This window comes from Podarcis pityusensis (genome assembly GCF_964106645.2).
Source record: "Podarcis pityusensis genome assembly, chromosome: 7".
Lineage (NCBI taxonomy): Eukaryota > Metazoa > Chordata > Lepidosauria > Squamata > Lacertidae > Podarcis > Podarcis pityusensis.
Genome location: NC_138031.1, coordinates 80,907,847 through 80,922,672, shown reverse-complemented (window position 1 = coordinate 80,922,672; position 14,826 = coordinate 80,907,847). Strand labels below are relative to the sequence as shown.

Here is a 14,826-nt window from a genome sequence, read left to right as displayed (position 1 = left end):
GGGGGGGGGGGGGCTGATTTACATTTTTTGTCTGATCAGCCTGAATTCCTTATTTATTTAATGTCATTTTCTCATTGGAAAGAAAGAAAAGCGTTTTCCCATGATTTCCCTGCCAAAAAGACACACAGAGCTCATCTCTCATATTCTGGCAATTGTCGGAATAGAAATAGCCATACGCATCCTACAGTTGCATGTTGGTACAAGTGAATGTGAGGTCATTGTGTCATTAATAAACTGACCCACAAAATAATGTTTCTAAAAATATGGCAAAACCAGACTCCTGGTAACTTTTCACATTTGTACAACACTTTGTCCAAAGGCTGCCACATCTAAAAAGTTGTTGCTTCCACTTGCATATGCCATATTAATCCTACCTGTTTTCTTAAATTCAATTCTCTCTCTCTCTTACACACATACCTAAAATACTCTCTCACTCACATACTTTTTCCAGGTTTTAACTCTACTGACTGTTCTTCTGCTCACAAATCCTAACATTAATAAATATTCAAGGTTATATATCTGGGCAATGTTTCTGAAAAATGTTGATCAACTGAAAAATCATCAAATTGATTTTTTTAATTGCTATTAAGTTATACCAAACACACCCTCTAAGTCCCAGCCTGTTACATTTCTGCTGAACCTCTTTGACCCATTACGCTGCAGGGACAGATGTTATTCCTCATTCTACATGGATTACGAGTACAGTTTTTAATTCCTGCCTCCGTCACAAATTCTTTAATCCTACCATCAACCACTCAGAACATCCTATGGGGAAGCCTGGATGGTACTGCAGATTTTTTGCATGTGTTACAGCTGCTCTGCAATGCAATGCCCAATGCGGCAGTAGAACAGCAGACAAAAAGCAAGCAGAAACTGCTTGGCTGTAGCTGGAGCAAGGATGAGAACGCCCTCTCCTGGCAAACTGCAGTCTCTGTTTTCTCTCTTCTAACGCAAACAGGGAAATAAACACAGAAGAGGGCATTCTAATGAAGCTGAACCCATACATGAACTCCAGTGTGAGACAGCCGTCTTACATTTCTAAGAATCATTTCAAAATAAAACAATTGGAAATATTTATAAATGCTTATTTTTGTGTCCTGAGGGCATAATGAAGTCACATAAATAAATAAAAATGTCTGCCTTACTACTGCATCCAATCGTTGGTCAGCACTGTTTACCACACTGGTTGACAGCGGTTCTGCAGGGTTTCAAACATGGGTGCCCTACCCAGGAGATATCAGGGACTGAGAACATGCAAATCATGTGCTCTGTTCTGGGCTACAGTCCATCCCTTATTTATATCCTTGTCTATGTCCAGACTAGGCTCTCAAAGCTGCTTACAGATAAATATAATAATGAAAACAGAATTGCACAAATCATTAACAATATCTGCTTTGTCTAGCAGTAGGCTCTCCAGAGCCCCAGGCACAGGTTTCTGCCAGCCCTGTTACCCAAGATCTTTGAACTAGAGGTGTCTGGAACTGAAACTGAATAAAAAAACCACCACAAAACTGAATCCAAAGCATGTGACTCTGAGCTATGCAGTCTTCTGTTAACCAAGGATGCCACAAACTATGGACAAATCAGGATAAGTGTTCTTTAAAGGCCATTTCTTACAGAGTTATGGGAAGGAAGGGGTTACATTTGTCACTATAAATGGGCTCCTAGTGCAGATTTGGAAACTGATCTTGCTCATCAGCTAGGCCTTTTTGACCAGGTTTGTGGTTGTATGTACTGTAGAGTAGTAAAAGAGATAGCCCCAGGCTTTTAAATAGTGAATCCTTTGAGATAGTTGAATTTTAGATCTACTATACAGTATGTTTTTAGGGATGCTGTATATTTTTCTGTGCTGTTTTACTCTCTGCTGATGAAATCTGTATGCTGAAATTAGTTTACTGTTTTTAATTCTGTGGTTATTATTGTAAAATAATGTTTTATTGTCTATAAGCCACCTAGAGAACACTGTTATGGGGCAGCATGTAAATTCTGCCAATATAAAAATAAAGCAAACAAGTCAATAAACAAGCAATCCTAGGAACTGAAGTTCTATGAGTGACTGAATCTAGGCATCATCAAAAGAAAAAAAGAATTTGCACTATTTTACAATCCTATGATTCTTAGAGAGAGGACAGCAGTTAATTGGCATGAAAGCACTTTAAGTTTGCAATGAATATATAAGAATATAACAATAGGCCTGCTGGATCAAGCCAAAGGCCCATCTAGTCCAGTATCCTGATCTCACAGTGTTCTACCAGAAACTTGTGGTAAGTCCATAAGCGGGACATGAGTGCACAGCTGATTGCAATTAACAGTTTAGAATATTTCTATTCATATGCATAAGTGAAAGGGAAGAGGGATAGGACACCATGAAATGCATGTGAATATCAATATTCTAAACAGTTTGCTATAAACAAGCCAACTTGGTTTTATTTACCCTCCAGTTCTCAGTGTTGCCAATCTGCTTAAAACAGCAATAACAAAACTATAAATCTTTCAGTTAAGCAGTATATGGCCACAGAGATCATAGAATAACTTTTGCTCCCAGGTTTGTACTGCCTTGGAATACTATAGAAACAGGAGCAGAGAAAACGTAAGGCTACAGATAGCAGATGATTTGTTTAGAGTATATTGAAAGTGGTGGCATGTCAACAAGCACTGGCACATAGTATGCAAACCCTCCAAGTGTCCCTATTTTCCAGGGATGTCCCTGATTTAGAGAAGCCATCCCGGTTTCTGATTTGATCCCGGAATGTCCCACTTAGAATGTCCCTATTTTCATTGGAGAAATGTTGGGGGGTATGGCGTTATCCGACCCCTGAGTCATCTGAAGGCAATTATGTATAGGGATGTTTTTTTTAATGCTTAATTTTTTAAAATGTGTTTATGTATGTTGGAAGCTGGCCAGAGTAGACAACCCCGTAAAGTTGTGTGGGATATAAATAGTAAAATTATTATTATGGAATGGGACGTAATCAGAGAAATGTTGGAGTGTATGTAGTATGTATACTCATCCCACTATCTGGCTGACTGACCGAACCCAAAGGGTGCTCATCAATGGTTCCTCTTCATCCTGGAGAAGAGTGACTAGTGGGGTGCCACAGGGTTCTGTCTTGGGCCCGGTCTTATTCAACATCTTTATCAACGACTTGGATGATGGACTCAAGGGCATCCTGATCAAATTTGCAGATGACACCAAACTGGGAGGGGTGGCTAACACCCCAGAGGACAGGATCACACTTCAAAATGACCTTGACAGATTAGAGAACTGGGCCAAAACAAACAAGATGAATTTTAACAGGGAGAAATGTAAAGTATTGCACTTGAGCAAAAAAAATGAGAGGCACAAATACAAGATGGGTGACACCTGGCTTGAGAGCAGTACATGTGAAAAGGATCTAGGAGTCTTGGCTGACCACAAACTTGACATGAGCCAACAGTGTGACGCGGCAGCTAAAAAAGCCAATGCAATTCTGGGCTGCATCAATAGGAGTATAGCATCTAGATCAAGGGAAGTAATAGTGCCACTGTATTCTGCTCTGGTCAGACCTCACCTGGAGTACTGTGTCCAGTTCTGGGCACCACAGTTCAAGAAGGACACTGACAAACTGGAACGTGTCCAGAGGAGGGCAACCAAAATGGTCAAAGGCCTGGAAACGATGCCTTATGAGGAACGGCTAAGGGAGCTGGGCATGTTTAGCCTGGAGAAGAGAGGTTAAGGGGTGATATGATAGCCATGTTCAAATATATAAAAGGATGTCACATAGAGGAGGGAGAAAGGTTGTTTTCTGCTGCTCCAGAGAAGCGGACACGGAGCAATGGATCCAAACTACAAGAAAGAAGATTCCACCTAAACATTAGGAAGAACTTTCTGACAGTAAGAGCTGTTCGACAGTGGAATTTGCTGCCAAGGAGTGTGGTGGAGTCTCCTTCTTTGGAGGTCTTTAAGCAGAGGCTTGACAACCATATGTCAGGAGTGCTCTGATGGTGTTTCCTGCTTGGCAGGGGGTTGGACTCGATGGCCCTTGTGGTCTCTTCCAACTCTATGATTCTATGATTCTATGATTCTTATTTGGCTTATAGGTATTGCAAGCTTTTGTGGTATCTCAGGAACTGCAAAACCAGTGCATCCAGAGCCAGCCCCACAATTAGACATAGTGAAGCAGCTACCTCAAGCAGCAAATGCTGGGGAAAGGTGCAGTATTTGAGGGAAGAGTTGTGTGCCCTGCACCCCCTAAGCTAGCCTGCTGTCTTCAGGAGTAGAGGATGCTGTTTGACTACCAATACTGAAGTAACATTCAATTGCCAGTATAGTTACCTTTTGTACATGGGGACAGCACCATCATGACGCCCGCTGCAGGCAGCAAAATGTACTGGATAGCCTGTACAGATCAAAAAAATCAGTGCATCCTATTTACAAGCAATTATATCTTTATTGCATCACCTCTGACTAAAAATCTTATAGCACAATCCTATGCATGTTTAATCCAGAGGTTTCACAGGATCTTACACCGCAGTAAGTACAGGATTGGAGCCAAAAATTTTGTAGGCGCTCAAGTGTTTTGAAAAAAAGGGTGTGTGCCTTTCATCCAACCTGTTTTTGTGATTTTTTTTTCATAATCACTAAGTACCCCATCCTAACAACATTATCAGAAATACGACTAGATTTATTATTATTATTATTATTATTATTATTATTATTAAAGGGAGATCTAATCATATAGAAAATAATGCCATTTCAATGCTACTTTTGAAACCAGTAAGATATATCCCATTTGGAAAGAGAAAATAATGCCATTTTAATGGTGCTTTTGAAACCAATAAGATATACCCATTTGGAAAGAGAAATAATGTGGAGCGGGCATCCGTTTTCTAACAACAAAATACAAAGAGAGTCACAAGCAAGGCATATTTATGTACAGTCCTTACAATCTATTCCAGTTAATCGGGAAGCACTTAATCAGGAAATCCACTTAACTGGGACATCTCCCAGGAAACCAATCTAGCCTAATGATGGTGAATGAAAAAGATGATGGGCCATCTCGCTGGGTATTTAGAATATACATTTTGTTGTAGCTCTTGTCTTGCTTCCCTCCCCTCCCCTCCGCACCCAGCTCCACTTACTCCTACTAAATAAAAAAGAACAAGAGGGGCATTGATTAACCAGAATACTAAAAGATCAACTTTTGTTAAATCTGAGAGAGCGTTATGCAACAATTCTATTTTCTTATAGAATTCATACTGCCAACTCTCATTAGCCATCCATGGCAAACAAACAAACAAACAAACACATCAGTACATTTGTATCCTGCAGCCCCTCACACACTCATCCAAAATCTTCTCCAGAGAAACTACCACTGGTGGTACTTTTGTTGGTGGTAGCAGCCTTTAAGCCCCTAAATGGGGCCTTCTGGAAGGCAGGAGGGAGAAACCTCAGTTCATTAGAGAGGCTTTAGGATTGACCCTTTCTCTATGCCAACCTATAGCTGGGGTGGGTGGGTAGGTGTACACACACACACACACACACACACACATCCCTTTTACAGTGGTACCTCAGGTTAAGTACTCAATTCGTTCCGGAGGTCTGTTCTTAACCTGAAACTGTTCTTAACTAGAGGCACCACTTTAGCTAATGGGGCCTCCCATTGCCGCCGCACGATTTTTGTTCTCATCCTGAGGTAAAGTTCTTAACCTGGGGTACTATTTCTGGGTTAGCGGAGTCTGTAACCTGAAGCGTATGTAACCCCAGGTACCACTGTATTTGGAAGTGGAGTGGGAAAACACAGTGCTTTTTTACTGGGGGGTACACAGGGCTACGCATACCCCTAAACATTTTGTCAATCTTTGTGCTTTAGTCCATTTACTGTATTTATTTTTCCTGATTTGAACTATAAAATGGTGATTTTCTTGAGTCAAAATGAGAGTACCCCTAAACATTTTTTTAAGTAAAAAAGCACTCAGTTCCAGCACCTCTCAGATGGGCACCATTGCCATGAGTTCCAGAACACCCCTTTTTTTAGAAAAATAGTACTTTACAGTGGTACCTCGGGTTAAGTACTTAATTCGTTCTGGAGGTCCGTTCTTAACCTGAAACTGTTCTTAACCTGAACCACCACTTTAGCTAATGGGGCCTCCCATTGCCGCCGCACGATTTTTGTTCTCATCCTGAGGTAAAGTTCTTAACCTGGGGTACTATTTCTGGGTTAGCGGAGTCTGTAACCTGAAGCGTATGTAACCCCAGGTACCACTGTATTTGGAAGTGGAGTGGGAAAACACAGTGCTTTTTTACTGGGGGGTACACAGGGCTACGCATACCCCTAAACATTTTGTCAATCTTTGTGCTTTAGTCCATTTACTGTATTTATTTTTCCTGATTTGAACTATAAAATGGTGATTTTCTTGAGTCAAAATGAGAGTACCCCTAAACATTTTTTTAAGTAAAAAAGCACTCAGTTCCAGCACCTCTCAGATGGGCACCATTGCCATGAGTTCCAGAACACCCCTTTTTCTAGAAAAATAGTACTGTACAGTGGTACCTCGGGTTAAGTACTTAATTCGTTCCAGAGGTCCGTTCTTAACCTGAAACTGTTCTTAACCTGAACCACCACTTTAGCTAATGGGGCCTCCCATTGCCGCCGCATGATTTTTGTTCTCATCCTGAGGTAAAGTTCTTAACCTGAGGTACTATTTCTGGGTTAGTGGAGTCTGTAACCTGAAGCGTATGTAACCTGAAGCGTATGTAACCTGAAGCGTATGTAACCCGAGGTACCACTGTATTTGGAAGTGGAGTGGGAAAACACAGTGCTTTTTTACTGGGGCTACAGAGGTACGCATACCCCTAAACATTTTGTGAATCTTTGTACTTTTGTCCATTTACTGTATTTATTTTTCCTGATCTGAACTATAAAATGGTGATTTTCTTGAGTCAAAATGAGAGTACCCTTAAACATTAAGTAAAAAAGCACTCAGTTCCAGCACCTCTCAAGTGGGCACCATTGCCATGAGTTCCAACATCTCTTTTTCTAGAAAAATGGCACTGTATATATAAATACAAGTGGCAAAAAAGAGGCTAAGAGCATCCCCTCACACCTTTTAATCTGGCTACCCTGTAGCATCAGATTTAGGGCATTGCAAGGCAGTTCCAATATTCAGGGTGCCAAGCTGAAGGGGTGCAAAACAACAACAACAACATTATTTATATGCGCACCTACTGAGAAGATTCATAAAAAAGCAACTGTACCAAAAGGAATTATTGTGGAAATAATAAAGTTTTTTTTTGGGGGGGGGGATTTTGTCCTGCCTCAGGGCACCATATTACCAAAGTTTGGCCCTGCTCCCTGCCTGTCCAGCTTATGACTGCACTCTTAACAAAACACCAAACACCTTGGTTAGTTGTTGTTGTTCTTGTTTTTTTTTTAACAACAAGCTACTCAAATGGCAATAAGTTTGTGAGGGGAAATGGTGTTTATGGGTTTTCTTCATCAGCTTTCCTTCCACATGTATAAAGATCTCCTCGTTCTGGAACAGTATTTCCCTCAAGCCCAGACTTATAACGAAGTTATTGGAACGAACTTTATGCCCAATCATCAATGCGATTGGAGAGTGAATTTCCCTTGGAATATATATATATATATATATATATATACAGTGGTGCCTCGCAAGACGAAATTAATCCGTTCCGCGAGTCTCTTCGTCTTGCGGTTTTTTTCGTCTTGCGAAGCACGGCTATTAGCGGCTTAGCGGCTATTAACGGCTTAGCGGCTATTAATGGCTTAGCGGCTTTAAGAAAAAGGAAACAAACTCGCAAGAACTCGCAAGATGTTACGTCTTGCGAAGCAAGCCCATAGGGAAATTTGTCTTGCGGAATGACTCAAAAAACGCAAAACCCTTTCGTCTAGAGAGTTTTTCGTCTTGGGAGGCATTCGTCTTGCGGGGCACCACTGTGTATATATATATATATATATATATATATACAAAACATATTATCTTAAAACATATCATCCTTGATTCCCCCCCCATTCCCCCCCCCCATAAAATGACCCGCCCTCCCCTCCCCCCTGGCTTCCCTCAGCTCCAGTCTCTGGTTTCTCTACAAATGCTATTCTCTGCATGTTACAAAACTGTATAAATCCTTAATTTATCTGACTGGTTATTGTCAATAAAAAAGTTTGTGAGTGTTTATTCAAAACCTGCGAAAGAGTCCAATTCAGTTTGTTGTTTCTTTCAATACTTTGTAAAAGGTTCCCATTCATCTTTAAAGTCACAGTTATCCTTGTCCCGTAGTTTATGTGTCAATTTTGCCAATTCCCTTGGAATATATTTTGGAGTCGCAAAGGAACACGAAGCCAGTTTTTATATATTTTCATCGTCAACCTTTTCTACACACACAGCATCAGATTTAGGGCATTGCAAAATACACACACACCAGTTGTCCTTTTTAGAACGACTTTTCCCTCGGTACAGTGGTGCCCCGCAAGACGAATGCCTCGCAAGACGAAAAACCCGCTAGACGAAAGGGTTTTCCGTTTTTCGATGCGCTTCGCAGGACGAATTTCCCTATGGGCTTGCTTCGCAAGACGAAAATGTCTTGCGAGTCTTGAGATTTTTTTCGCTCCGCCCCCCTTTTTCTAAGCCGCTAAGCCGCTAATAGCCTTTTAGCCGCTAAGCCGCTAAGCCTTTAATAGCCGCTAAACCGCTAATAGCGCTAATCCGCTAAGCCGCTAATAGGGTTGCTTCGCAAGACGAAAAAACCGCTAGACAAAGAGACTCGCGGAACGGATTAGTTTCGTCTTGCGAGGCACCACTGTACTTGTTTTAAGGCTGACCCTTCTTTGGAGACCTTTCTGGTCTCTGAACAGCCTGAGGCAAGTGAGCCTAAGCATGTGGGAGGGAAGGGCATAAAGGTACAGGATAAGGCTTTGCGACTGAAGAGTAACCTCTCAGAGCATATCTTCAAGCTCCAAATTTAATATAAAAGAACAAGAAAGCACAGCGGTCTCCTAATTTGTGGGGGGTGGAGGTGGGGAAAACACCCACTAAGTTGCTCCTACATGTCTGGAAAATGAAACCAAAGAAGAAATTAAAGAATATGTAAATGATTGGCTACACTACCGCCAGGTCAATGAAATGTTTAAACAGGACTCTAAAGAAAAAGGATTTGATGAAAGTGGATCAAAGTTTGAATTAGAGATATTAAGTAATGATTCTAAAATTTTGTCTAAAATGTATAAACTGCTGCTTGAATGGCATTTGAAGGACGAGGAGGTTAAGTCGGTTATGATTCACTGGACCAAAGATTTTGGGTATAATATACAGCTGAGTGATTGGGTGAAATTATGGAAAGAAGGTTTAAAATTTACTGCATGCAATGCCCTAAAAGAAAATGTGATGAAAATGATGTATAGATGGTATATACTGGAACACCTGTCAAGTTAGCGAAAATGTATGAAGTCAGTAACAAATGTTGGAAATGTAAAGAAAAAGAGGGAACATTTTATCACATGTGGTGGGAATGTAAAAAGGTGAAATGCTTCTGGAAGATGATATATAATGAGATGGAAAAAACGTTGAAATATACATTCATAAAGAAACCAGAATCATTTTTACTGGGCATTGTGGGGAGTGATATAAATAGAAAGGAATGTAAGCTCGTTTTATATGCAATAACAGCAGCAAGAATATTATTGGCCCAAAAATGGAAGCAAGAAGAATTACCGACGATTGAAGAATGGAGAATGAAGTTAATGGACTATGCAGAACTAGATAAACTAACAGGAAGGATTCGAAACCAGCGGGACCAGAAATTCACGGAAGACTGGAGTAAATTTACAGACTATTTGAAAAGTATTTGTGAAGATCAGTCGACGTTTGTAGGTTTGCAAGAAGTTTTGTGAGGAGCATTATTGGAAGTATTGCAAAATTGGAGAAGGGGAAGGATGATTTGTTAAGAGGTGTAAAGCCAATATAAAGTTAAGAAATGCATAAGAAGTGGTTAACACGGTGGATCATCAGAGGTGCTGATGGAAGTCTAAAAAGATTGTATAAGTGATAAGTTTTGTGCTGCATTTTATAATTTATATGTTAAAATCAATAAATAAAAAAAAGTTGCTGCTACATGTCTCCTCCTGGGAGGCTGTCTTTTCCCACAATTAGCTTCCTTCTTCCATTAACATTTATTTCCAGTCTATCAGCACTGAGGGGAAAATAAGCAGAGGAGAACTGAATACACGTGTCAATAAAAGGAGTACAGATGGAGGATTCGCAAAAGCAATGTGTCCGCTGTGTTGTGTGTGTGTGTGTGAGAGAGAGAGAGAGAGAACAGGACAATGAGGAGGGCCTGTGTTGCAACTCCCTCCTCAGATCCTCTTCCTCCTCTTTTCCTTTTGCCCCTGCCGCCATTTTGTCCTCACAAAATTAGGCCTTCCACAGTTTTCATGCCTTTCATTGTACAGCTCCCCCTGCTGGAGCTCAGAGCAGATACCGGAATAGTTTCTGGTGACTTCTAAACATTGCAGGCAAAACAATGGCAGGCAAAAACTGACATTTTCACCTCAAGTTGCAAAGATTTGGCCCCTGCTGGCGAGAGTAAGGGTTCCCTCAGCAATGGCCTTAAACCATGGGTAGGCAAACTAAGGCCCGGTGGCCGGATCCAGCCCAATCGCCTTCTAAATCCAGCCTGTGCACAGTCCGGGAATTAGCGTGTTTTTACATGAGTAGAATGTGTCCTTTTATTTAAAATGCATCTCTGGGTTATTTGTGGGGCATAGGAATTCATTCTTTTTTTCTCTCTTCAAAATATAGTCTGGCCCCCCACAAGGTCTGAGGGACAGTGGACTGGCCCCCTGCTGAAAAAGTTTGCTGACCCCTGCCTTAAACCTTCCCATTTTCTTCTTAAAAACCTTAACCTTCGGGCAAGGAACCCACACACTTACATGCTGCCCTTTGAAATAATTTCTGCCCGTTCTGTACCTAAACAGCTAGTTCTGGAGCATACGCCTGCTTTCTGAAAAAGACAGTTGAGGCGACAACAAGGGCAACCCACATTAGATTTCAAACTGACCTCCAATCTCAGTCTCCAATTTAATATGGGAGAATTATACCAGTACACAGATAAGTATGTGACCTGGCATGTAGCACTTTTTGCATCTGCTGCTAGGAAAATTAGAGCAAATTATAAAGCCAAGGTAACCATTAACTGTAAAGGAGATGAATTTATTTGATCCTATCTATCTACCTCAGGCTATGCTCTATCTTTGTCACCAAACTCTGAGTATAAATTGCACACTGTATTAATTGATATTGTTTTTAACATGAGTGGCCATGTGATGATTTTAGCTTATGAATTTTATTGTTTAATATTTTTATTTGTACATTGGGGTACTTTTATAGCTCTGTTTAGAGTGCATAAGGTTTTGATAATATAAATGTTTTAAGTCTTTTTTATCAATTCAGTATATTTTCTTTTAATTGTCAAATAATTCTGTGTACATTGCGACGGCCTTTGGCTATGTGCAATAAAACTGACTGAGACTGAGACTTGAATTATACCAGTACAAAATTGTGACTGTGACCCCTGCCCCCCCCCAAAGCCTGTCAAAGCCCATAGGCCCCGTATTGTGGTATGTCAGCTGCTTGATCGCCCTACCCTCATTTTTCCAGTTCCAGGCAGGCAGTACAAACTGGAAAATCACTCTGCTCTACCTGAACTCAAAGCAGGCCACGGTACTTGGCTGGTCTGCATTTGGCTTGGTGTAGCCCTGATGCAAAGGGAAGAAGGCTTTTCTTGTGCAGAAAAGGAAATTTCAGGAGGAGCAGCTGCTCCACACCTGTAAATGTCAGGCTGTGCCTGCCACTGACCCCTTTTCAAAACCGTGAACCTGGGTATTTGCCAGCTTTTCAGGATTATATGTTTGTGCAAATGGATCAAAGCGTGGGGGAGGAGAACAAAAATAAGTATTTGTGACTTATAAAGTGTGTGTGCAGATGTATGTAAATTTAGCAGTGGCAGAAGTGCAATCATGCAGGACTCTTCAAAGCCTATTAATGTTCATTTCAGGACCTTTTTCCTTCCTTCCTCAGCTGGAATATATAGTTGGTCAGTGCTGATCTATGTGCAGGGCCTGAGCCAATTGCCTCTTTTCCTTCCCCCTAAAAAGGCTCTGCACTGATGACTTTTGGGAGCACACTTGCAATCTTCTCCCCAAATCTAGTTCAGGCAAAACCTGTTAATCCAGTTTGCACTAGCAATCATCTAATTGCCCAGCCCTTGTGTCAATCACAAAGCCTCCTACCTTGAAGTGTTTTTTTCCAAGAGCTTAAAAAAAAGTTTGAATTGTTTTATATAGCATCCAACAGATTTGACCAGGTAAACATGGTAAGAATTTATGGAGAGGGGGACGGGATTATAGTGGATATCTTGTTCGGGACACAAGGGGAAAGGGCAATGAGGGAGACACAATCTGCTTTTAATTTAGATACAGTTGTGTTGTTTTAGTTTACAAGGCAAGGGAGAGGTAAGAAAGGAAGAAATGAAACTATGGACATTGGTTAGACTTGTTTCTCATGTATCAGCTGGGAATCTCCCAACACTTTGTGAAAGGGCATGGGTAGGTGTGTTGTTCAAAGCAAGAAGTAAAAAAATCCTGCTTTGGTATGCTTCTTTAGGCCTTAAGATTTGTTTTCATATGTTCCACACTGCAGCTTAAATACAGGAGATGTACTCTACCAAGAATTGGGACCGAACTAGAGATGATGATGGAACATATATTTAATACATTTCAATGCACATATGCACATTTAATTAAATATATAAAGAGGAGGAACTATCTGATATTAAAAGAAAAAAAATGCATGTGGACAAAGGCTGAAGAACAAATCACATTATTTGTGGTACTCTTTCCCTGTTCGCTTTTTGTAGTGTGTGGGGCCTTTGCCCTCTCTCTTTAAGAGATATAACTGATATGTAATAGAAACTCCCCTCTCCTCCTTGGGGGTGGTTCCCTCCTTAGTCAACTGGGAACCAGTTGGAATCATAATTATTTGAGGGAAAGAAATGTGTTCCAAATGTGCTTTAAAGGTATCATGTGTGGATGCTACAGTTTACTTTGGCTGTAGTGCTCTCCCACTGATGGTTTTTGAATCCACGTTGAAAAGCTATGCTAATAGTTTCTTGACAAGTGCTGCTGTCTGAGGCATTTCCATCAAACCAGCTTCATTCTGAAAGGAAATATTAAGCCAAATTCACTCTGCAGTTAGACTTAGGTGTGTACCTTTGAGGCAGCCGTTGGACATGCACAGATAATGGTGCATGCCCAGATGACAATTGCATGAATAGCATGAGACACGTAATGTGCATTTGGTGAAGTCATCCCCGCCCCCTCTGATCTGTACAACAGCATGCATATGTGATTTGAAATGCAGCAGAGGGAGGCAACCTCACTACATTTTATGCTGTGAATGCATTAGTCTTGCTCGTGTGGCTGTTATGCTGAGTTTTGGTCTGCTGTCCAGCAATAAATACTATTGAAGCTTTCCTGAGTCCTGCTGCTTCCTGACATTAGGGCACACCCATTACACGGTTTCCTCACACAGTGAGTACCTTTCCCGAAACCATGAGATCCTACACCTTTTTCCTCATCAGGGCTTTGAAATCAGTAGTGAGACCAGTTCTCAGAAACGTACCCGGCAGGAAGAGATCAACATCCCTGGCTGTGCGCTCTTTTTACTCAATAAGGCCCTTGCATTATAAAGAGAGAGGTCTTCAGCAGCCATCACATCTAATTCATTCCCCCCTCCTTACATTATTAACCCTAATCCAAAACAGTCTCCCATTCAGTTTCTCATGCAGCTTCTCCCATTTCTTTCTCATGCAGCCACAAGACTTTTGGCAAGAAAAAGGCTGGCAACCTTATAGCTGATCAAAAAGTTGGCAACCTTACACCAGGACAGACCTAGACAGGTTTAGCTTCAGTAAGCCTTAACACCGGTAAATGCTGTTCTGTCCTCTGTTGTAACCAGTGTTATTTTTCTGGAAAAAGAGGTGCTGGAACTCACCACAAATGCCACCCTTGTTCTTCTTTAATGGCAATGGCACCCACCAGATAAGTTCTGGAACTCAGTTCTGGTGAGTCACAGCTGAAAAATAGCCCTGTTGTAACTCTCTTTTTTTTATTTTTAAAGACCACAACAGTAAATCTACTTGTGTAGTTGCTTGTTTACTTGCATTATAATACTACACTTCCATGATATATCAACACTGAATATTTTTATGTTATTTTACTTTAGAATGCAGTGTTATACATTGTTCCTGTTATTATTTTTTTTGTGTTAGCACAAATTTACTGGCCAGAGTGCTGTGGACTTTAATTGGTACTTTAATAGCTACCTAGATCTAAACAAGTTTTTACTCCTTCAGATTCCTATCTAAATATTTCATAAAGTGGGCAGACAGCCAGCAATGGGGCATGTAAAACACTTTGTCCTGTCTGGCATTAAACTTACTTAGAACGTGCCTTTTAATTTATGCTTCATCTTTCGCCTGGCATGTTTGATGTTTCTTTTCCAGTCATTATTGCTAATCTTCCATGTTTTACAAATTCAAATTAAGAATGATTGAAAATCCTGTACTTTGGCTTGGTTTTACGCATGCATGTTGATCACACAACAGGATGCAAAATGCTTAGGGCACAACTACTCATCTTCATTCCCAACAGACTAAGTTCTTGAATGCCAACCTTTTTCCTGCCCAAAGTTCTGTCTGAAAACATTCAGCAGGTTTAACTGTTCCTGGCATACAGATGCATTGATAAGAAGAACCTTGCCTGCTGAAGT

At 40.8% G+C, this 14,826-nt stretch overlaps 1 protein-coding gene across 28 annotated transcripts in view; it reads right to left on the bottom strand.

Moving 5' to 3' along the window:
- The window catches only part of MAJIN (membrane anchored junction protein), a 59,273-nt gene that overhangs the window by 15,236 nt on the left and 29,211 nt on the right, over window positions 1-14,826 (bottom strand). For 2 of the 28 annotated variants that reach the window (XM_081014969.1, XM_081014979.1), the window contains exons 1-2: window positions 11,698-11,799; window positions 4,316-4,379 (exon numbers count right to left, since the gene is read on the bottom strand). In XM_081014969.1, coding sequence (XP_080871095.1) covers window positions 4,316-4,343 — 28 coding nt within the window. In that variant the 5' untranslated portion in view covers window positions 4,344-4,379; window positions 11,698-11,799. The other 26 variants (XM_081014973.1, XM_081014982.1, XM_081014994.1 and 23 more) reach the window with 21 other exon arrangements.